The 23,440-nt window shown below is 43.3% G+C and overlaps 1 protein-coding gene across 1 annotated transcript in view; it reads left to right on the plus strand.

Annotated features, from left to right (window-relative positions):
• Nucleotides 1-23,440, plus strand: part of hydin (HYDIN axonemal central pair apparatus protein) — a gene marked incomplete at both ends in the record, with an annotated part of 52,911 nt that overhangs the window by 1,105 nt on the left and 28,366 nt on the right. Inside the window, 30 exons of the mRNA XM_080503590.1 lie at nt 1,075-1,200; nt 1,349-1,450; nt 1,628-1,759; nt 2,241-2,440; nt 2,540-2,664; nt 3,960-4,149; nt 4,427-4,532; nt 4,741-4,840; nt 6,167-6,285; nt 6,424-6,647; nt 7,191-7,258; nt 7,746-7,987; nt 8,144-8,244; nt 8,576-8,711; nt 9,446-9,607; nt 9,688-9,840; nt 11,077-11,315; nt 11,619-11,883; nt 12,521-12,664; nt 13,319-13,462; nt 13,972-14,136; nt 14,211-14,422; nt 14,963-15,023; nt 15,403-15,612; nt 20,239-20,487; nt 21,122-21,307; nt 21,401-21,575; nt 21,890-22,017; nt 22,168-22,295; nt 23,135-23,271. Coding sequence (XP_080359716.1) covers nt 1,075-1,200; nt 1,349-1,450; nt 1,628-1,759; nt 2,241-2,440; nt 2,540-2,664; nt 3,960-4,149; nt 4,427-4,532; nt 4,741-4,840; nt 6,167-6,285; nt 6,424-6,647; nt 7,191-7,258; nt 7,746-7,987; nt 8,144-8,244; nt 8,576-8,711; nt 9,446-9,607; nt 9,688-9,840; nt 11,077-11,315; nt 11,619-11,883; nt 12,521-12,664; nt 13,319-13,462; nt 13,972-14,136; nt 14,211-14,422; nt 14,963-15,023; nt 15,403-15,612; nt 20,239-20,487; nt 21,122-21,307; nt 21,401-21,575; nt 21,890-22,017; nt 22,168-22,295; nt 23,135-23,271 — 4,729 coding nt within the window. The remainder of the gene's footprint in view (nt 1-1,074; nt 1,201-1,348; nt 1,451-1,627; nt 1,760-2,240; nt 2,441-2,539; nt 2,665-3,959; nt 4,150-4,426; nt 4,533-4,740; nt 4,841-6,166; nt 6,286-6,423; nt 6,648-7,190; nt 7,259-7,745; nt 7,988-8,143; nt 8,245-8,575; nt 8,712-9,445; nt 9,608-9,687; nt 9,841-11,076; nt 11,316-11,618; nt 11,884-12,520; nt 12,665-13,318; nt 13,463-13,971; nt 14,137-14,210; nt 14,423-14,962; nt 15,024-15,402; nt 15,613-20,238; nt 20,488-21,121; nt 21,308-21,400; nt 21,576-21,889; nt 22,018-22,167; nt 22,296-23,134; nt 23,272-23,440) is intronic.

The raw sequence follows: 23,440 nt of genomic DNA on the forward strand, positions 1-23,440 counted from the left end.
GCGTTAGCACATTTAGCATGCACAGTTAGCATGACATGCTAAACTAATGGTATAACTGCAATTATAACTGACTTTTGTCAGCAGCCAACCATACTCATCACTGGCTTCAGTCCAGAGAATTGTGGTTGAATAATGACTAAAAATTTTCAATAAACAAAACAAATCTGACAAAAACTACTCAGAATCCTGATTCCAGGATTTTTGTCTATAACAAAATGTGTTAGTCCAGTTCAAAGTTAAATTCCCAGTATTTAATGATGCTCGCAACACAAACTGTAAAAGTTGTGACAAATCTCACTTAACTGTAAAAATAAAAAAAATAAAAAAAGAATGAAAAAGTTGAAGGGTTTTCTCATCCCCTAAAATGTTAAAAATAATAAAAACTGTGTTCTATTTCAGAGGGCCTTTATTTTGATGCAGGCCCTCTGCTGTGACAATGGATGCTCGAGGACATCGACCTACAGTTAACAAGGGAACCGGTTAATCCAGTCCGTTAATCCAACCCAAACTAGGATTCGAATCCATCCCCATATTCTGTTCGGTCCTTTTTCCTCTTCTGAATCTGGTTCTGCAGGTTTCTTCCTGTTTAAACAGAGTTTTCCTTTCCACCACTTCCTCTGCTTGCTCCTGTGGAATTGCTGTTTTTTTCTCTTTGTAAAAGTGTCTTAGTGTGACTGTAGTGTACTCGGTGCTATAGAAACAAAATTGAAACTGAATTAACTTTTAGAGCTTCTCAAAATGTAGACGACACATTGTGTGAAATAACTCACAATGTGACGGCGGGACGCCTGTTCACATGATAATATTTGATTGTGAAAAACTTACTTGAAAAGAGGAACTCACTTGTTTCTTTTTCTTTACAGGTACCATTGCTTAAATAAAAAATAAAAAAAATGAAAGCTGCTAGGAATCAAGATAAAACCAAGGCAGCTTTGCTTCACAAATATCGACTTGCGAAACAGGATGATGAGCCAAGAAGGGTGAGAGGGTTTTTATTTATAGCCTCCCTGTTAACTCACTTTACTGACGTCAATTTTATCACAATGATGATGATGATGATGTTGCTGGTTGCAGGTGACTCCGTCGGTCTTCACCCAGGAGATCTTACAGTCGACAGAGGAGCTTCACAGAAACACCAGTGAGGTTCGCCTGCCTCGGATCCTGGAGTGGCTGGACGGCGGCAGCCCTTCACGCCACAAAGTAAATTCTATTTACTTACTGTGTGACATCTGTTGGAATGGCAGCAAAGAACTGGAACGACACCAAGGATTATTAACTGTGTGTGTGTGTGTGTGTGTGTGTGTGTGTGTGTGTGTGTGTGTGTGTGTGTGTGTGCTTGTGTCTCCAGGATCAGCCGCTGTTCCAACCGTTTCCCTCAGAGTTGATCTTCCAGAACTTCCGTCCTGCTCAGACCTACACGATCCCACTGGTCCTCCTCAACACTGACAAGGTGTGTGATGAAACATGAGTCATGACAGGTGAAAATGGTGTTTAAGAAAAAACAAACAAACAGCTGAGCTGTGAGGAAGAATAGCTAAAACAATCCAATTCTTAACAAGGTCTTCAACTCAGAAGCAGTACTGGAAGCTACACCGTACTATGATTGGGGTTTGTGTGTTTTGTGAAGGTTCTACGGCGAGTGAAGCTGGAAGAGCAGGACTCCGAGTATTTCCACGTGGATTTGCCCAAAGAGGGAAACAAGGTTGCACCAGGACTGTCTGTCACCTTCACGGTCTGCTTCACCCCTCAGGAGAACAAGGTACAGCAGGAATCGCTTTCACTCAGCTGACACAAGTGATGTACCGTATAGGCCACAATAGAAGTGCAATGCAAGACTGCAAGCCTTGGGGTGCGCGTCTATTGGGAACACATGGGCGCAGGTTAAAGCATTTTGCAAAATACGGTAATTACATGTACCTTTGTTGACACAGAAGTAGTTCTGCAAGCCGCGCATGCACACTTGCGCATATCCAGATTTGCTGTCGCGTCTTGAAAGACAGTGTTCCTCGCCTTCCCCCCCGACGGCGGACAACAAGCTCCAGGCGGAGTGGTGTTTAGAATAAAAAAAAAAAACCATTGTTTCTGCATTTTTGCATCCACTGCAAAAAAAATTATTTTATCAAGTCGTGAGGTTTGTTCTTTCTTCACGCTCCACACCTTTGGAAAAAAAAGGGGTGGTCTTGTATTAGTCGGTGCTCTTCTATTGGGAACTGTACGGCGTTTCTCTCCTCCTCTTCCAGGACTACCACCACAGTCTGGTCTTTGTGACAGAGAGGGAACGTTTTGAGGTTCCAGTCCGTGCCATTGGGCCACGCGCCATCCTCGACTTCCGAGACAGAATCGACCTCCCTGTCTGTCCCGTGAAAGGGTCCACAGAGAAAACCCACCTGGTCCGCAACGTAGGAAAGAGCGCCGCCAGGTTCCAGTTACACACCAAGAGGTACGAACCCAACCCATGCTGGCGTCTTCTCTGTCTCTGAGTCAGAGTGACACAAACGCAACCTCTTCAGACTTCTGACTCGGTCCTTCCTGATTCTAGGCCGTTCTCAGTGACGCCCACCTGTGGGAACCTTGATGTGGGTGAGTTCCTGCAGGTGACGGTGGAGTTTCAGCCCACGACCCCCGGAGACCACCAGGAAGACCTGCTTCTCCACTACCACACTGGTGAGATCAGTCACGTCTTCTCAACACAACAACAGACAATCAAGTCATCTCCATGGTTCTTCGTGACTTTTCAGGACTTTCCTTTCCTTTTTGACGACACTTCGTACAATGTCCATGTAATGCTTAACGACCAAAGTACAATGCGCTATATCAGGAGTGTCAAGCCGAAGAGTAGCGGACAACAACGACACTGAGACCCAAGCTGAGAAATCACTGATGCTGCTATGAAGATAGCACACTAGCATTAGCCTCATAGCCATGCTGTTAGGGGGAGTTTGTAAAAACACCCACAATGCAACCGTTCTTTAGACATTTCTGTAGTATTTGTTTGGTTTTGTTAAATTCTTACCACGTGTACTTCACACCACTCTGTATGATTCATGCTCAGTTATGATTACCTTTGCCAATGAACACTGGGGCAAAGGTTATATCTGTATTTATTTATTTATTACCTACGTCAACGAAAGTTGGCCGAGAAGGTTCTGTTTTCGTCTGCATGTGTTTATTTATTATTTTGTATGTATGTACCGTATGGTTCCCAATAGAAGCGCAGTGGCGAGTGCAAACCACTCCCAAGTCCATCGGGAACACGTAAGTGCAGGTTCAAACATTTAGTCAAATGCGGTGATTACATTTGCCTTTGTTGATGCAGAATTAGTTCTGCTCCCTCAAGCTGTGGTGCGAGTCCGGCCCCAGGTGTATTTTATTAAGTAGAAAGGTTTGTCTTTTCCTCACGAGCTCCACATATTTGAAAAGGGGGGGTGCTTTTCTATTGGGAACTATACGCTATGTATGTGTTTTACCAACTTTGCGCAAAAACTACTCACCCGAATTGCATAAAATGTTCAGGGATGATTTGTCATCATCCAAGGACCAGTTGATTTTGGGATGTTAACGGCAAACCATTTCTGAATAAATACCAAACAAACTGTGAAAATGTCTTACAAAGCGGATGAGAGAGGCATCTCATGGAGGAGATCAACGGAAATCAACGGAGATCAGCGTCTGTTCACATGGATGAGGCTTTCACTAAAACTATTCACCCGAATTGCATGACATTTTCAGGGATGGCTTGTCTTCATCAAAGGATAGTATTATTAAATATTGAGAGTGATTGGGTGAAAGGCCAAGGTCTTGGTTACTAAAAGGTCAATATAGTATTCACTCTGGTTCACAGTTGGGGGTCACATAACCTTGTAATCCATTGGTTTCCATGGTGACAATTGTAGCGTTGGCAAAGGTATGCAAAGGAAAACCACCTTGTTATTGTCTAACTCTCTCCATGTTCTTCTCAGGTGAACGCGTGTCCATCAGCTTGTTCGGGTCTTGTGAGGAATTCAACGTCCATCTTCCATGCGACACAGTCACGTTGAGGGAGACGTTCATCTCCATGGCCAGCGTGTCCACGATGTTCATCACCAACGACAGTGACACCCCGCTGCATTACTGCTGGACCACCGGGCCGGAAGGCCTCAGCTCTCTGAGGTACACAGAAACAAATCTACGTCTTTTCACCCACACGTTTTCAAACACGATCTGTACGCTGAAATCACATCACAATCTGATTCACATCTGAAAACGAAGTCCGTTTACATGGAAATGGCAGCAACGCTCACAATGAAACAGCACACACACACACGCACACATAGAACATTAGGGTCATTGTGGTCATGTTGGGCCATACTTAAGAGGAATGATTTTCAGTATTTTATGTGCAGATTAGGTCTCTGTTCTCTTCACCTTCCTGTTTCCTCCTGTCCAGGGAGAGGTCTGCGACGCTTCACTCACACAAACCGGGCAGCCAAACTATAGAAGACCTCCTCTACCATCACAAGTTCTCGCATAACTGCATCACTGTGGAACCAGCGGTATGTTTTTGTCTCTTTCCAGATTATTACACCCCAACTGCATTAATTGATAGAGAACATTTCCGTCCCACGACCATCCAGATTATAGAGCATCTTCCTCCTCTAACATCCAGATTATAGAGCATCTTCCACACTTTTTTTTATTTCCCTTTCATATTTTTCCACGTGAATTACTGAAGATCCTTTCTCTTTCCTTGATGTGGTTCAGGGCGGACAAATACAACCCAACATGATTGCACAGTTCAGCATCATCTTCAAGCCGGAGGAGGCCAAACTTTACCAACAAACCATCTACTGTGACGTTTCAGGTCAGTCCTAACCAGACAGCACGTGGTGTAAGGGTGAAATGACAGTGAATTGACGGCTTTTATTTTGTGGTCATTGTTTCTTGTCATTTTTAGCTGTTGTCACAGTCAAACTTCAATCAATCAGCTAAAAGTCAAAGGGCGCATTTACACGACAAGCAATTCAAGCGAAAACGCAAAACCTGCCATTGCATTTTGAGGGTCTATTTGCATGGCAACGGTGCTTGGAGCCACTGAAAATGCTCTGTCGTCATGGTGACGGGCGACAGTGGCACTTCTGCAAAATGCTTTGTCTCCAAGTGCACAGCAGAGACGTTGCCACTGCTCATGCTCACCGCCGGTGTAGTAACTAGTAGTTCTGCACATGCTCAGTAGATGTTTCCTCCGTGGTGTCACGACTCCCATTCCATATTCACCTGGGACTTTGTAGTTTTATTTTGACAGTCACTGTAATAACAGTCCAACTTGTTGGTCGGTCCACTACAATGTCTTTACACAACCATTGTTTACAAAGACAAACAACAGCACCCACTAGTGGCCCAACATGCTAACGCCATTGTTTTCAGTGTTTCTGATGTTTATATGTATATGAACCACATTATTAAAACATTTATATGTAAACACGAAACGTTTACAAATCAAAAAGGCAAAAACGATGCATTTTCACTTGAAACGCTGTGTAGACAGGGATGAAACAAAGAAAACTGTTAAAAATACCTACAAACTGCGAAAAATGGGTAAAATCAGCCAATATAGTTAAATTAGTTGGATAAAATAGATAAATTAGAAAGGTAAAAGCAAGGCAAACAGCTAAAATGGTCAAATCCACTAAAACAGCCCAAAAGGTAAAGCTGATAAACTAACAGGAAATTTGCTGGATTTAAAAGAGAAACTGGAACTAGAGATGAATGTTATTATAGAGGATGGGGATGAAGATGAGGAAAAAGCCTGCAAAAAAGGGCACAAAATCACCATCAGTCATACGTGGAAAGGATTTAATTGGAAGCTAAAAGAGGTGCTCCTACTACCACATCAAAATATGATAAAAGCAGGCCAAATCTGTGCTGGAGAAAGTGTAATCAAGTGGGAGACCACACACATTTCCTGGGACTGTCTGATGATCAACAATTTCTGGACCAGGATTCAAGCAGAAATCCGATACATCCTGAATGTTGACTTGCAACTGGACCCACAATACTATGTATTAGGTTACATTTTAGAAGTATGGACAAAACCAAAGATGCTGTTTTGACTCATAAAAACTTCAAGAGTAAATAGTGTGTAAAATGTGTGTCTGGACTCTTTGTGTCTTTGAATCTTTGCTCTCAGGTCGTCGATCGCAGCTTCCTCTCAGGATCAGATGCGAAGGCATTGGACCTGAAATCCACCTCTACCCCAACACCAGGAACATGAAGGACGTTTACATGGGAAGTCAAGAACTTTACAAGGTACGAAAAATCATATGTGTGTGTGTCTGTGTCTGTGTGTTTGTATAATCATATAATTTTTTGTGTAAACACAGAGAAACAACTCTAAAAAAGTCGCATTTTCCTGAGGAACTCAGTCATCTTTTGCTGTCGGTGCAGGTGCAGATGAGGAACAAAGGGCCGATCAAAGCCCCTTTCAGGTGGTCCGCCCCCGACACCACATTCGGCCGCTGCTTCTCCTTCCATCCTGCAGAGGGCGTGCTTCTCCCCGAAGCCAGTCAGACTGTGGAAATCAGCTTCCACAGTGGCGGCCTGGGCTCGTTCTGCGAGGACCTACTGCTGATGGTCGCAGGACAGCCGCAGCCTCTCGTCCTGAACTTCAGGTGAGCCTGGACTGCAGGGCCTGCTGGCCCATTAGGAAACATAGGCAAATGCAAAGGGCGCCGTGGCCTCCAGGGGGCGCCACAAAATTCGGAAAATATTCACCTTCAATATTTCCATATTTAAAGTAGTTTATTACTATTAACTTAAAGCTCACATCGATTAAAATGTAAAGCAATATCTAATTCATATTACTGTAAATGATCATATCAAATAAGTCCATTTAATTATAGTTATTTTATTTTTGTGGTTTTTGCATAGTGTAACTATAGTTTATGTAGTTATTGTGTGTAAACCGTGTGGATATATAAATTATTTCATGATGGCTGCTGTATTTCAAATTTTGGACTTTATTATTGTTTATTAACTTATTCATTATTAATTTTGTGCTGAGGGTGTTTTATCATATTTCAGAGTTTTTTGTATTTATTTGTAATTTATTTTTGCATGTAAATTGGGTTACATGTTATCCTATAGATTAAAGACAATGGCAAAACTGCTCGTCCATTTCCTTTGTAACCGTATGTAAATCGTTTTTCTTTCAGGGGTTCTGTCATCAGTCCCTCTTTCCACTTTGATGTTTCCGAGATCAATTTTGGAGATGTAGCGTTCGGTGAGTTGAATATATATTCTAAAAAGCCAACTAAGGCTTTCTTTTGACATTATTTATTTATTTATTTATCTATTTGTTTGTTTGTTTTTATGCTGTCAGATCAGTTACATATTTTCATACACTTAATATCAGAGAAGGAAAATTGTAAAAAAAAAGTTCAAAGAATTTAACCCAGAAACACAAGAAATAGCAACTTTGTTTGTGAAAGTCAAGCAAGCATTAGCTTCAACTGATTTCCCAAAATGTTATTGTTGTTTTCAATCAGGTGTCATTGAAATTATCCCCAATTACTGTAATGCTAAGCTTATTTCACGGTGAAAATGATCAAATGCATGTATTTTGAGTAAGTACAGGCATCACTTTAGCAGCCATAATTCTCATAAATCGTAACGATATGCTCGTCAGAGTTTGATAAATTATGTAGATGTTTTAGCTCATTGCTTTAAAAATACCTCCTTTATATGTTCCGCCTCTTTCCTTTGTGTAGGCCTCCCGCTGACCTTCACCTGTACTCTCTCCAACTCATCCCATGTGCCCATGAAATTGGCCCTGCGTGTCCTGGGAGACGGACTCGGGCCGCCCAGCGTCACAGTTGCCCAGCAGGTGGCAGACAAGTCTCTGAAGAACTGGCGAGGCCACGCTGCTCAAGAACTTCACAAGCAGCTGGCCGAGTTCACTGTCAGCCCCGCCGCCAGCTCCTTGGGAGCCCTGTCTCATGAGGGCGTCACGGTACGAAAAATAGAATAGGAATAGGAAACACAGAAATAACAACACAAGGAAGGAACATAGAACTGTAGTTTACGTCACGATGCAGCTTCACTTTTCTTCCGTACTGCTTCAGAGCTTTAGTGCTTCCACACAGTTAGTATCTGACGTGTCTCTCAGGTGACGCTGTGCTCCAACACTGTGGGACAATACAGACGGGCTCTGGTGGTGGACGTCGAAGGAGTCGGGGAGGAAGTCATGGCTATTCCCATCAACGCCAGGTTGGACACATGCACGCACAGCAACATGCACACGCTCCTCCATTGAGGTGACGGTCCTGGATCAGTCACTGTGGGTGTGGTTGGCTACTCCTGTGTCAACATGCAGTTTACTCTTCTTGTATTCGAGAAGATACAAGAAAAAAAATCTCTGTCATTGTCTATAATTTTTTCAGACGAGAACCTTTGGTGTGTTTGCAGGTGGAGATACTTTAGTGGTAATGTAATGTGATGTGATACTAGTCTGTGCCATGTTTTGGTACAGTAAAATGTGAAATCAGATCATTTCTTCTCGTCTTGATCGTCCGTCTCGCCCTCCTCTCCCGGTTGAAAGGTGTGTTGTTCCGGAGATATTGGTGGAGACTCCAGTGTTGGATTTTCAACGCTGTTTCCTCAATCTCACCTATGAGCGGCGAGTACGCCTGACGAACCGCAGCGATCTGCACGCCTGCTACGGCCTACTGGATCAGGTGACGCAGCTGATGATCAATATGTTTGTAAAAAGATTCTAATCTAAACTGGAGCAAAATGTTGAGACATATGAAGCAGATTTAAGACTCAGCTCTGCGCGTGTACTGCAATGTCAATTCACCTTCAAGGAGTAGGAGTGTAGGGCAGTTAGGAGCTCTTTGTATTCAGGGGAATGTCTTTTCTTGGCAGGATTTCTCACCGTTAATGTACAAGTAGAAATTTGGAAGAATTTGTTGTAATGGAGGTGAAATGAGAATAATACAATATATAAAACACAATGATCAGTCCAGAATACGCAAAAAGACAAACGTGAGGCTTCCACTGCTGCTTCTTCTGAGCTGATGTCAAAGTCAGTTTTCAGTAAGTGGCGTAGCTCATGTATATTTTTAAGCTTGACAATGAGTTTGCATTTGCAATTAAAACTACTGGCAACACTGACATTTTCAAACAATCCTATTTGTGAAGCGTGAACTTCATGGTCACGAAAACTAAACGGCACGATCCCATACGAGACAAACGAAAAAGCTTAAAGGTCGCGCTCCATTTAGAAACATTCCTTTTCTCCACGAGTAGAATCATAACGATGATCCTCATCTCTTCACGAGAAGTCAGACATGATAACTTTTTTTTAACATTCCGTTCATAAATGAATGAAAAGACATTTTTGATCCCTCTCAGCCAATCAGATATATTGACTCCAGGTTCCTGCTGTGTTCTGTGGGACTGTTTCCAGGAGGGTGAGAACCCCAGCCTGGTTCTGCGTAGTTCTGAGCCCAGAGGTCTGATTCCCCCCGGCTCCTCCAAGGAGCTCCCGCTGCTGCTGCTGGCCAAAGCTGTCGGGAAGCAGCGTCAGACTCTCCGCATCGCCGTGTTTGGCAGCCTGCAGCCGCCGCTGGTAAGATTGCCTGAGCGTGGTTGATTGCAGACACGTGTCGCGTCGTCCCTCTGAACCTTGTCCCCTCTGTGTGGGTGCAGGAGGTGACGGTGTCCTGTGTCGGCCACGGGCCGGTCCTTCATGTTCACCCCCCGCAGCTGCATGTCGGACCCATCCCGGTTGTGACCGACGTCACAAACACCCTGCAGCTCATCAACCAGTCGCCCATCGCAGCTCACTTCACCACTCGCATGGTACGAACACACTCCCTCACAAACCTTCTCACATAGCCCACGTGAGCTCTCACTGCAAACAGAAGCTATGCGAATGAGCTGACATGCTAATGTTCACTATGGTGTGTGTGTGCGGTCTGTGCCCCCCCTTTGATCTCTCCATGAGGTGCCTTTCCCATCCACTTTTTTTGTGTGCAGTTTTTTGCAATTTCGTTCGCCAAATCCGGAGCAAAAGTTGGACCAAACTATTCCTGAGCGTTACGCACGTTTTGATGTGCTTTTTGTGTCCGTGCTCCCAACAGTGCAGGACTTGTGGCGTGGAAATATAATCAAATTAAACACCTAGGGCAGTATGGATGGATGGATGGATGGTTGGATGGATGGTTGGATGGATGGATGGATGGATGGATGATAGATTTACTTTATTGATCCTTGGAGGGAAATTAAAACGTCACAGCAGCCAGGTAAAGAACACATACACATATGATAAAATCACATCAGAAACCACAGGTAGTAATAAATATCTTAAAATATATTAAGAAGGTAAAGTTAAAACCAAACCCCGAGTGTGCAGATATAAGTATGAACACATCACATATAATCAGACACATATAAAAATGGTTTGTGCAGAATTTGCAGGGTCGGAGGCAGAGGTTCTTGCGCTCCAGTGAGGATGTGGGAGGCAGAAGTAGATAGATTATAGAGTCGGATGGAATGATGAAGGAAGGATTTCTTGTAACATTCTTTTCCATAGCGAGGCTGGAGGAGTCTGTGGCTGAAGCGGCTCCTCGGGTTGTCCAATGTTTCATGCAGTGGATGGAAGATATTGTCCATGATTGTCAGCAACTTAACCAACACTCTGTCTTCAGCCGCCTCCTGCAGAGAGACGAGTTGGAGCAGTCCCCACAGTGCTGTGCACTGTTCATCACATTCACAGAGTAATGGACATGGCTGCCATGTCCAGTCATTGGGCATAATTTGAAGTTCAGCGTCTTGCACAAGGACTCCTCCACAGATGGCGATTTGAACCTGCAACCTTCCGATTGAGACACAACACGCACTACCTACTGAGCCCATTTCAAACAAAGAAAACTCTGCGAGTCAATGCTTGAAGATTGTGACATTTGCCCAGCGTAAAAGCTAATTAAAACATCCTGCAGTCTTTAACAAAACAGAAAATCATGATATTGTGTAAAATGTTGAATCAGAACAATGAGACAGCCACTGACTGACCCCTCTGTGTTTCTTTCACCTCAGAGCCTGAGGAGGCCATGTTGGCATGTGGAGCCCAGCGAGGGTGTGGTTCCTCCCGAGAGCCAGCTGGAGGTCAGGGTTGTGGCTCACCTGAAGGACACGCTGACCTTCAAGGACACACTGGAGGTTTGCGTCCAGGACGGACATACGCTCACCGTCCCTCTGTCTGCCGAGGGAACCGGGACCACCATCGTCAGCGACCGGCCGCTTGGCCCTCGCCTCGACCTCGGCACACGCTTGAGGTAGATCCAGGCTTCTCCGCGCAGACCCCTCGCTGCTCCCGCCTTCATCCTCCAGTTTTAAAGCACCACTTTCTAAAGCAGAGTTGTGAGATACTCCCTCCAGATAATAGATTGGAGAGTGCTCCAATGTTTCTTGCAAATATGAAGGTAAAAAATATCAAGCTGATGGAGATCTCTTGCCAAGAAGTGTCTTCAGGATGAAGAAATATTCATTTAAACACAAATCTTCACAGTTTCCTCTGTGCTTAGAGTAGAAATGGTGTGTTCCGGACAGTCTCATGGTTTGTTCTCTGTGTGTTGAAGCCATGGCTCATGCCAGTACCACTTCAATCTCACCAACCTTGGCCAGCGCGTGCACAAGCTCTTCTGGAAGACCAAAGACTTCAAGCCCTCCACAAACCCGCCGGCCATCTCCACCGCCAAGCAGAGAAAGGTCACCAGTCGTGAAGCGCTCGGGGAGCCGTCTGACCAGTACAAACCCGTGTTCAGCATCAGCCCTTTTCGTGTGGAGCTTTTTCCAGGCTGCTCTGCTGACATGGTGCTCACAGGATCTTCTGACTCAATCAGGGTAAAAGAACTTTCCACATTCTCAGGTCCCCTTTACACCACGACGCAAAACTTTTGTCTGTTTACGCGGTACTCTGAGCCACTTTAAATTAAACGTTTTGAATTTTAACTCCATGGGAACTGGGGAAAATGTTACTTTTTGAAAATGCTTGAGCTGCTACTGAGCATGTGCACCACGACCTCAATAACTAGTTGTTCTGCACATGCTCAGTAGAGACAATCGGAACAACAATGTTTCTTCCATGGTGTCATGACTTCCAGTCCATATTCTCCTGGACTTGGTAGTTTTATTTTGACCGTCACCGTAATCACAATCCAACTTGGTGGTCTGTCCACTAGAATGTTACTCTCCCCTTGTTAATATTTATAGCAGATTGTTCTCTGCTGCATGTGTGTGTGCTTCCACCACTAAAACAAACAACACCAACCAGTTGACCAACATGAAAACTACACAGTTTTCAGCATTTCTGCTGTTTCCGTGTAAACTGACATCATTTTTTAAATGTTTTTGTGTAAACGTGAAAGTTTTATGAAACAAAAATGGAAAAACCATGCATTTTCGCTGGTCACGTAAACGGGGTCCAGCCATTTGTGTAGGTGTGATATAGATGACTTGTAATGGTTTGTGGTCTGCCCAGGTTGTACGTGAGCATCTGGTGTGTCGTGGCATCATCGGCCATACCGGCACTCTGGAAGACATCATGTCTGTGGATGTCGTCTGTCACTTTATCGCCCCATTGCTCAGAATTTCACCAGAACAGCTGAACTTCTGTGCAAAAAAGGTTTGTGATCAAGAAAACTTACAAACAGATATCAGCCCTCCGTATCTTTCATACTACTGTCATTTGAGCAAAACAATATACACCCGAGGGACGTTCCTGGCAGTGAAGGGAAGCAGACGTTTGAGCTGTATCGTCTTCTCAGAACTTCAACATGCCACACGAGCCTGAGCGAGGGTCGTAGCTGCACTAGTGAGGTCACAGCTCATCGTTTCACACGCTGTTGCCATGAAAACAGGGCGTCATTTCGTTGTAGTTCGGGGGCCACAAACAAATCAATTTCATTTCAAGTGGTCCAGACAAGTAAAGTAGTTTAAATTTAGACTTTCATTTTTTTCTTTGTCGTGCTGCAGATTATTTGTGATGTAAATCTCTGTACTTTCACAAAACCAATCAATTACTACAGAATACTACTGCAATCACAACATATAGCCAGTTTTAATGAAACTTTCTGGTGCAAAATACAGTGAAATTTCCAATAAGCTTCTCCTATAGCTGTTTCATTCTGCGTGTTTTTACAAACTCACCCTGACAGCACAGCTTTGAGACTAGTTTGATAGCAAGGAGGTCGCTCAGAACAAGGGAATGAATTAAAACACAGAATAATTGGTTATGCTGCAGCTTTTTTAAATGGATGTACTTTATCTAAACTTACAGGTTAAAGGAAAGAATCTGCCCCACCTGTACAACAAGCTGGTCCTGGACAATGTGTCGTCTCTGTCGCTGTCCATGGAGCTCACACTTTCAGAGCCTTTCTATCTCTGTGAGGCCTCAGGAGAACAGAGCTCAACTACAGCCAAGGTGCACGTCTCTACTTTCATCCTTTAGTTCAACCTCCACCGTTTCAATTCAAGAACAAGGAAAATGGATCAAAATACGCTGTTTAAGATACTAATTTGCGGGGGCACTACAGAAAATTGGAATCATGCCTCTGGTGTATACCGGGTGGTCGTGTTGATCCATTTCACTGCCCAATAGAAACATAATACCTAGAAAACACTACTATGTTTGTCACTAATTCATCCTGATTATTGACATTAAATGTTATATTAGCATATAAATATAATACATTATATATATGCTATTATTTATTTATTTCTAATTAAGTCTGTCTCTTTTTCAACAATTACTTAACAGTTGTGTGTAGTTTAAATGTAACAGTATTAATAACGTTCACATTAGCTGGTGGCTCCATGTTTAGCATTAGCTGGTGGCTCCATGTTTAGCATTAGCTGGTGGCTACATGTTTAGCATTAGCAATTGGCTACATTTGTACCAAGATTTGAATTTCTTGATGACTTTCGGAAAAGGGACTCAGTTTCCACACCATGACTGAATATCAGCAGCAACCTGAGCCATTTAAAAACCCAAACTTTTTCCAGTCTGTTCTTTTTGGGGACACGAGCCAGATGGAGTTGTGGGTCTGCTTTAATCCGGATTTCTATCAAGATCGGATGTCACGGACTGTGGACGAGGTATCGCACAACCTTGCACAAATATGATTTGCATACAGTAAGTTCGAACACTGAACTGGCGTTTGGTGTGACAGGTACTCAAGGTGCGTCACAGGGGACACCCACAGGAGCACGTGGTGGCGCTGCACGCTGAGGTCCATTACGCCAACATCCACCTCTCCTCCAGCACAGTGGACTTTGGCTGTGTGGTGAACTGCACAGAGAACTTCAGAGAAATCACCATCACAAACTGCTCCCAGCTGCCTGTGTCTTGCCACTGGACGTTCCTGGACGATCACAAACAAAGGTAAACAAACACCAGACGTTAGTCTACTCTCACCGGACTGTATGAAATGTTGAGTGGAACAGGACAGAAACAGAATTGAATAGCTCAGACCTCGATGGTGACGAATGGCTATGTACAGGTGTCTGATCTAAATTAATATTTACTCACTGGCCAATCACAACACAGAGAAACAAGTTGAAGTCTTAGTGAGCTTTACTGTCAATTCTGCTGCACATACAAGATGCACAGTGGAATCCAAAGCACTTTCCCTCTTATGGTGTAGACACGTATCACACAAAAATAAAACTAAAGAGAATATGGACAAAATATCACCCAAAATAGAATAGATATAATAAAATGGGGGAATATGAGGCAATATGATGGGGCAAGAAATTAGTGCAACAAGCTTTTAGAATAGAAGATAAAAAACTATGTGAGAGAAATTCAATATTTAAATTGAAGAATATTTATTGTTATTGTGTTTCGATGTGAAAGCGCGATGATGTTGATGAAGGAAGAAGACGAGCTGAAACACTCCCCTGCCTTTTCGTCTCCTCACAGCTCCGAACTTCCTGCTGAAGATCGGGACAAAACGACAAAGCCTCGTCTGCATGCGCCAGAGGTACGAAAATACACAAACGGCAACCAATCAGAGCGTCAGCAGCAAAATCCAACACAGTCAGGAAGCTGCTCCACTTCTGAATCACTGCTGGGGGGGGATCAGAAGAACAAATGGGTCCAAACTGAGTCCCAGAAGAGAAAGCATTGTCGAGTCAGGTCCAACCGAGGGACAAATAAACACTTTGTTGGAGAAGTTCAGTTCAGTATAAACTCTTTGGAATCATCCATTTTATTGGCATGAAGGAAGCAGGTTTCAGGAGACGGTTCTGGTGTGAACGAGGCCTCACGGCCACATCAGTCACATAAAAGAGTTGATGTTTTAGCTGAAAAGCATCCAAACTGCACAAACTAACTCCCTGCGTGTCTCTTTGTGCAAATAGATCTTTGATATTCTGCCAACATGTTTTGACCTGCAACCTGGAAAGATGCAGCAGGTCAGACTGTCCTTCTTCGCTAACAACAACATCAGCAAGCAGATAATCGCACAGTGCCATGTGGACGACGGGCCGACGTACGAGCTGAAACTCAGAGGAGAAGCATCGGAGATCGACTACACACTCCAGCCCACCCGGCTGGACTTTGGTCTGCAGGTATGAAAGAGGCCGTTCACTCCAAAGCTCCGTTTTACACCACAATGTTTTCTTTTTTTTTAAACAAGGTTTGTTTATTAAAGATTCAGTTGAACAATGTTACATTGGAAATCACCTATAATTTTTCCCTCTTTTCTTCCCTCCCCGAACCCCACAGTCAACATATAACAACAAGTAACAACCAGCCAGACAGGTTGAAAGGAAACACAAATACAATAATAATACTGTCAATAATCACTGCCAATAAAACACATCAGAATGCACACAAAGATGTAGTGTAATTAACTGATCTACAGTAGGCTTTCCTTACAAATTATTAGTATACAGTTATACAATTTCAACTGCATCCATCTTTTGAAAATAGATAAGGAAGGGGTCCCAAATGTCGTGAAATTTTTTAACTGAGCCTTTTGTTGTGTATCTGATTTTTTCCATCTGTGTGTAATACATGACGTCACTGACCTAAAGTCTAAATACAGGTGGCTCTGGATCCTTCCAACCCAGCAATATCCTCCTTCGAGCCATACGTGTACAGAAAGCAACCAGACTAGCCTGGGCCTTGGTCAATTGTGGATTTGAACTCTCTCCAAAGATTGCCATAAATGGGCAAGGGGTCAGTGTCTTACCACATGTCTTGGAGAGGACCTGGAATATACTGTTCCGAAAGTTATGCAGTTTGGAACAAGTCCAAAACATATGCAACAAAGAGCCAGGTTCCCGCTTACAGCGGTCACAAGTGGGGTCAAATCCATCCCTCATCCTACTTAGCTTGGTTTTTGACCAATGGAGGCGGTGCACAACCTTAAATTGAATAACTATATGTCTGAGGCAGATGGACGAAGAAAAAATTCCCTCAATTATTTTATTCCATCTTTCAATTGAAATTTGTTTACCCAAATCCTCCTCCCATTTACATTTAAGTGATTGCAATGGTGTCAATTTATGTTCATTTAATAACCCATAGATCAGACTTATAGCACGTTTGGCATCTGGTTTTATCTTAAAGATATCATCTAGAGTATGATGGACAGGAAGGAAAGGCGTCAGCATTACACATCATGAAATCTCTGAGTTGCAAGTACCTGTAAAAGTGTAACCGTGGCAAGTCAAACTGAGAAACCAATTGTTCAAAAGAGCAGAAGACATTGTCACTATAGAGTTTATACATTGAAGTTATTCCACAGTTTACCCAGATGTTGAATGCCTCATCTGTTAATGATGAATAAAACATACAATGTCTCCGAGGAGGTGCAATAAGGGATAGATAAAGCAGTTTGAAATGTCTCCTGAACTGGTACCACAGTTTGAGTGAGTGGATAACAAGAGGATTTGAGGTATAATTGGATGCAGGTTTTACCAGTGGTAATCTGGCACAAAGTAGGGATGGCAGTGCAACGCGGTCCACAGACATTTTCTCTTGTATTGCCCATAATGGTGAATTGTCTTGATCCATGGTCCAGTATAACATCGTCCTGATATTAGATGCCCAGTAATAGAACAAAACGTTTGGGAGTGCCAAGCCTCCCGCGCTCCGAGGATTTTGTAATACACTTTGTTTTAATCTTGGTGGTTTTTTATTCCAAATAAAAGATGATATTTGGCTGCTCAAATTAGTAAAAAAAAGATTTTGTCAGAAATATTGAAAGTGATTGAAACAAATACAGAAATGTATGAAAGACAGACATTTTGATGATATTTATTCTACCTCCGAGTGAAAGAGGCAGCAACTCCCACCTTGCGAAATCCTGCTTTAGTTTTGAAAGTAACACTTGATAGTTAAACTTGTATAGATCTGCATGATTTTGTGTAATCCAAATTCCTAAATATTTGAATTTATTGTGACTAGGTTTAAAAGGAGCCAAAATTGTCGATAAAGCTCCTGATGTCTTTCCAATAAGCATTACTTCACTCTTTTCATAATTAACCTTGTATCCTGATATTACTCCAAACTGTTTCAGCAGGTCCAGAACTTTGGGCAGACTCTTTGATGGGTTAGATACAAACAAGAGCATATCATCTGCATAAAGCGATACTTTATGCTCAGTGATGCCACGATGTATTCCTGAATAGTCAGCACACTGTCTCAAAGCAATGGCAAGAGGCTCAATAGCCAGAGCAAAGATAAGTGGTGACAACGGGCAGCCCTGTCTCGTTCCACACTGTAGTTGAAAATATGAGGACAAATGGTTATTGGTTCGCACAGCTGCCAAAGGGGAGGAATAAAGAACCTCAAGCCAGGAAATGAAATTTCTCCCAAATCCAAACTTTTGTAGTGCATAAAAGAGGAAGGCCCATCTCACCCGATCAAACGCCTTCTCAGCATCAAGTGAGACCACTGCCTCCAGTACTTCATCTTTGGATTTACTATAAATTATGTTTAATAAACGTCTAGTATTGAAGAAAGAGTATCTATTTTTGATGAATCCTGTTTGGTCGGGTGAGATAATGGATGGCAAAAACTTTTCTAATCGAAGAGCCAGGACCTTGGCGAGAATTTTAGTGTCCACGTTAAGCAATGAAATTGGACGATATGAACTACAATCTAAATGGTCTTTATCTTTTTTAGGGATCAGAGAAATTACAGCCTGGCACATAGTCGGGATTTAATTTGAAATGATTCATCAAATGTAGATTTTAGCAATGGGACAATTTGAGGGGCAAATTTCTTATAAAATTCAGACGGATAGCCATCTGGACCTGGGGATTTTGCTGATTGCGTACTCTGCAAAGCCCTTTCTATTTCCACACAGGAGATGGGTTCTTCCAAACATTTTGCTGCATCTGCTCCCAACTGTGATACATTAATTTTGTTGAAAAAAGAGTCTAAACCAGAATTATCATTTGTTGGGGGACAACTATATCATTTCTGATGAAAAAATTTAAAACACTTGTTTATTTCTAAATTGTCAGTACATTTGATACCCTGATCATTTTTAATTTCTGCAATGGTTTGGTTGGCAGCTCTTTGGCGCAGCTGTTGAGCCAAGAGCCTGCCTGCTTTCTCCCCATGTTCATATGAAAAACTTTGTGATTTGTAGAGAAGATGTTCAGCTTGCTTTGTAGATAGAAGGTTATATTCGGTCTGTAATTGTGATCTCTGTTTATATAAAGTGGGGGTCGGTGACTGACTGTATGCTGCATCAAGTTCAACAATTTGATTAGCGAGTTCAGTGAGGCGCGCGACTGAAGCGCGTCTCTGCTTCGCACAGAATGAAATTATTTGACCCCTCAAATACGCCTTGAGGGCCTCCCAGACCGTTGAATGAGACACCTCTGGGGTTTGATTAATATCAACAAACAGTTTAATTTGAAATTGTGTGAAATTTGTAAATTCCTCATCTGCAAGCAGTAGTGGATTAAGTCTCCATGGCCGATAATTAGTGTGAGTGTTTGGGAAATGCAATGATAAAATAACAGGTGAATGATCCGAGATGACCATGGCTGTGTGATCACAGTCCGTGACTAAAGGTAAAAGTTTTTTGTCTAGAAGGAAATAATCAATACGGGAGAATGACTTATGAACATTCGAAAAGAATGAGTATTTGCGTGAAGTGGGGTTTAAAAACCTCCAAACATCAGCAAGCCCATAGGTATCAACAAAAGAGTGAATTGCACGTGCTGATTTGGAGACCGGAGTTGTTTTCTGAGAGCTGCGATCCAAAGCAGACAAAACACAGTTTAAATCACCTCCAATTCTAATATTATGGGATGACATATTTGGTAGCCGTGAGAATAAATTAGTAAAAAAGGTGACATCATCCCAATTAGGGACATAAACATTGACCAAAGCCAGTGGGAACCCAAATAATTGTCCAGTCACAATAACAAACCGTCCCCCGGAGTCTGCATCGACATTAGTAACTACAAACGGTAATGATTTATTTATCACAATAGCAGCTCCTCTCCCCTTGGAGTTAAATTTAGAATGGAATACTTGCCCTATCCATCTACCTTTAATTCTAAAATGATCACAAACGCGCAGGTGAGTTTCTTGAAGGAACGCTATGTCTCCCTTGAGTTTATGTAAATGGGCAAGAACTTTGTTTCGTTTCACTGGATGGTTCATCGATTTTACATTCCAGCTCACAAAATTAACACTACAGCCACTGTTCGAACCAGCCATCTACTGTGTATTGTAGAGTGAGATAGTTATTTGACAATAAGAGATGAAAATTATAAAAAATGGCAGTAAATAACATACATTTAAGAAAAATTGCAATAACCAATAATAATAAACCTGTCTGGCAAACCCGTAACCCTCGTACATTAAGTACAACTCTGTCATCCTGAACATGATGACCACAAAACCCCTTCCACATAAATCCACACAAATAGTGCTTGTTTGGTGTACTGTGAACCAGAACAGAGTGTAGGCTCCCGCTCAATATAAATCACCTACTGTTGTTTGTAATATTCAGAACAAGTGTAACATATCAGGACTAGCAAAATGTCACATTATGTCCCAGAACTATGAGGAAAATCAGTGTCCACTTTGCAGAGGATGTTGAGAATATTACCTCGATTGGACAGAATACAATTAACATGGACTGGTGAGATCCTCTTCATGGACCACTCGCACCCAGGGTCTCGTTCGGAGCCTCTTTGAGCACATGTCTTTTTATTTAGGTCCGTAGCAGCTGCGGCGTCCACAAACTCCCGTTCTGTTCCATTGTGCGTAATTCGGAATCGCGCTGGGAAAATGATGCCGTGCCGGACCCCTGGCTGATCACGGAGAAGTCTCCGGGCTTCCGTGAAAGCAGCACGAGCCCGTGCAACGGCCGGAGTGAAATCGGGGAAGATGGCAATGGACTGACCATTCATCTTAAGTGGACCCAGGGTCCCGGCACGGCGGAGCACCTCAACGCAGTCCTGGTCGTAGTGAAGCTTCGCTATGATGGCTCGCGGCTTTCCTCCGGGGCGTTTAGGAACAAGGCTTCTCTGTGAGCAATCAATCATGACTTCTTTGTCCATCTTGAGTACTCCCGCTGCTGTGTCCAAACTACTGATAGTTTGGACACAGCAGCGGGAGTACTGGTATCTGGTCCTTCCTCGACTCCGCTTGGCCCTCAGCTCACTCAATTCTTTTTTGAGACCAGACACCGTAGCTTTCGCTCCGGTGTGTCGATATTTTCGTCAGCTGGACGCCATTCCAAGCAAAAATGTGGGCAAAATACGTCACCCTGCACTCTTAACTTCCTTCTGAAGTATATGGTATATTCCTGTAGGTCGGAAAAATACTAGTGTTTGATACTTTTTTCAAGATTTAGCGGGAGCCTCCACAAACACGACCTACTCCATTACTGGCTCACGAGCGCCCCCACCACAATGTTTTCAAGTGGAAAAACTGTTGTTGCGTTTTGGGGTCTGTTTACACGACAACGGCGCTCGGAGCCACTAAAAACGCGACTTGTGTCTCAGACACAAATATGGAGTCAAGACTTTGTGCAAAACCACAAAAGTAGAGAGGATAACGAAAAGCCAGAATGACTTCTCGTCACTTCTCCTCCAGCTTTTCCATCAAGTCGGGGAGGTTGAAGTGACTCTGAGCAATGTGGGCAGAGTGGGCTTCAAGTTCAGAATCCTTTACCCTGAGAGAGAGGAAGAGGATGGCGGGATGGATGAAGGTGGGGGAAACTCAGAGGAGGATGGAGAGCAGCAGGTTCAACCCGGCTGTCCCACAGTCGTCCCCTCCGAGGTGAGCTGCTCTTTAAACGTCTCTGTTGGTGAACGTCGGCGGCCCGGTTGAGGTGTGGGAGTGCGACCCGGGCGGTTCTCACGTGTGTGTCAGGGTTACATTGACGGCGGTGCGGAGCTGCGCCTGCGTGTGCTCTACCTCCCGGGCGTCCCCGACGTGTTTGAGAAGAAGCTTCAGCTGCAGGCGGAGTACCTCGCACCGCAAGACATCACGCTGACCGGAGTGGGACTTTTCCCCAGGATCAGCTTGAATCTGCCTCGAAACCTCGGTATGTTTCCAACACACACACAGACAAGCCACGAAACAGACATTTTATTTATTCTGATATTTATCTCTATTTGTTTTGATTGAATCTCACTTAACAAAAACAATCTTTTATTTTAGTCGGCTCTCATCCTTTGCTGTCATACGAGTACATTTTGGAAAAAGTCCAACTTTCTTTGGAAAACTCCAACAAAATGCTAAATTTAAAGATACATAAAAGCAACAGCAATAAGAATAAGAAAAAAAACAAAAACAAGTTTATGGTGTAAAATGCCTCAGACACTGATGCAGTAACAGCACCCTGTGACTGTCTCACAGCAGAGGAACGCTACAGTGAAGTGATGGAACAGGCCAGAGCTGCAGTGGAGGCGCCCCGAGTCCAAGAAGAGCTGATGGATGGAAACACTCCCGAAGGATATTCAACAGAGACCGTCAACATTTTTACAGTCAGTAACACGACTTGTTAATCAAGTCGGAGTTTTGAATTCTCTTAATCGTTTCAAGTTTGCACTCATTTCACGCCTTGCCGGCGCAACAGTGTATTTCTGCTAATAGCAGTTTTATCGCCGTCTCCTCTTTTGGTCTGGTGTCTCCAGTACGAGCAGCTGCTCCACATGGAGGTGGAGAGGCTGCTGGTCAAACAAAACACTCTCGCCTCATCCAACGACCTGGCGGGTTCTGGAAATGTACAAGTTTCTTCTACAACGAGGCACAAACTGAGCAGGTGAGTACAAACATGCCGAGTTGAACCCAGCGCACCCACAAATTCAGATTTTAAGCCGTTCATGTGTGAGTCCCAACCTCTTTCTTAAGGGTAAGAGGTTGGGAGCCCTCCTCTCCGCTCCTCGCCTGATTTTGTAATTGCAAAAAGAGAAACTTAAGCTGAAGCGGAGTCACAGCAGCGCAGCACCATGTTGTGAAGGAGGCTGTCGGCTGTCCGCTCATTGAGCTGTGTTAACAGTTAAAACCTGTTCGTGTCCGAGGTTCTACACATATTTTAGAGGGCTTTGAGCAAGCAATGCACAATTTCTTTTTTAGTCGTCTTTTTCGGAAATTGAGTGGGTTCTAAATATCGTCCTGAAACAGCGCGGCCAAGCCAAGTTACATGCTTGGGCCATATTCCAGTATATTGTTGGAGTTTGCTGCGGGCCAGTTAAAAATAGATTGCGGGCCCCGGTTTGGACAGCCCTGCTTTAGTGTATAATCTGATTGTTTTCATCCTCTGCCTGTTGCACTGAGCTCGAGAAATCAATGCTGATTGAACACAAAATGACATTTCGAACATAAAAGGTTTACCAAATTGTTAAAATGCAGAGGACAATATTCCAGAAATTTCGAGACATTGTGATCTGTTTTTGTTTTTTAATGTACGTGCTCCCAACATGACAATCAGAGGAATACATTTATTTATTTTTTAAACTAGCGCCACTCAAAGAGCCAGGCACAAGAATAAAAAAGAACTCAAACATTAAATAAAAGGTCTTTCTATTCATTTGAAAGGGATTTCAGTGAATAACCCTGGTTGTTGCTGGAGTCTGAATCGTGTCTGTCCTGGTCTTCCAGGTTTCCACTCCCAGAGTATCTGCTCGACTTTGGATTTGTCCTTCCCAACAAAGCCATCGTTCACACAGCGAGAATCATCAACAGTGGATTTATTCCCGCCTCTTTCCACGCAGACTGCAAACATCTGGCAGGCACAGGTAGCGGAACACCTCATGCACTTCATTTTTCCATCAGTACATTACCTGGAAGTTCAGGGTGTCACATACTGTACAGACTGCACAGACTGGCCCTGATTCACAAAAGTCCTGAATTGGGTGAAATCAGCTCCGGAGATGGTTTTTACTTTATTCCCATGGATTTGTGCAT

This window comes from Blennius ocellaris, assembly GCF_963422515.1.
Source record: "Blennius ocellaris genome assembly, chromosome: 10".
Lineage (NCBI taxonomy): Eukaryota > Metazoa > Chordata > Actinopteri > Blenniiformes > Blenniidae > Blennius > Blennius ocellaris.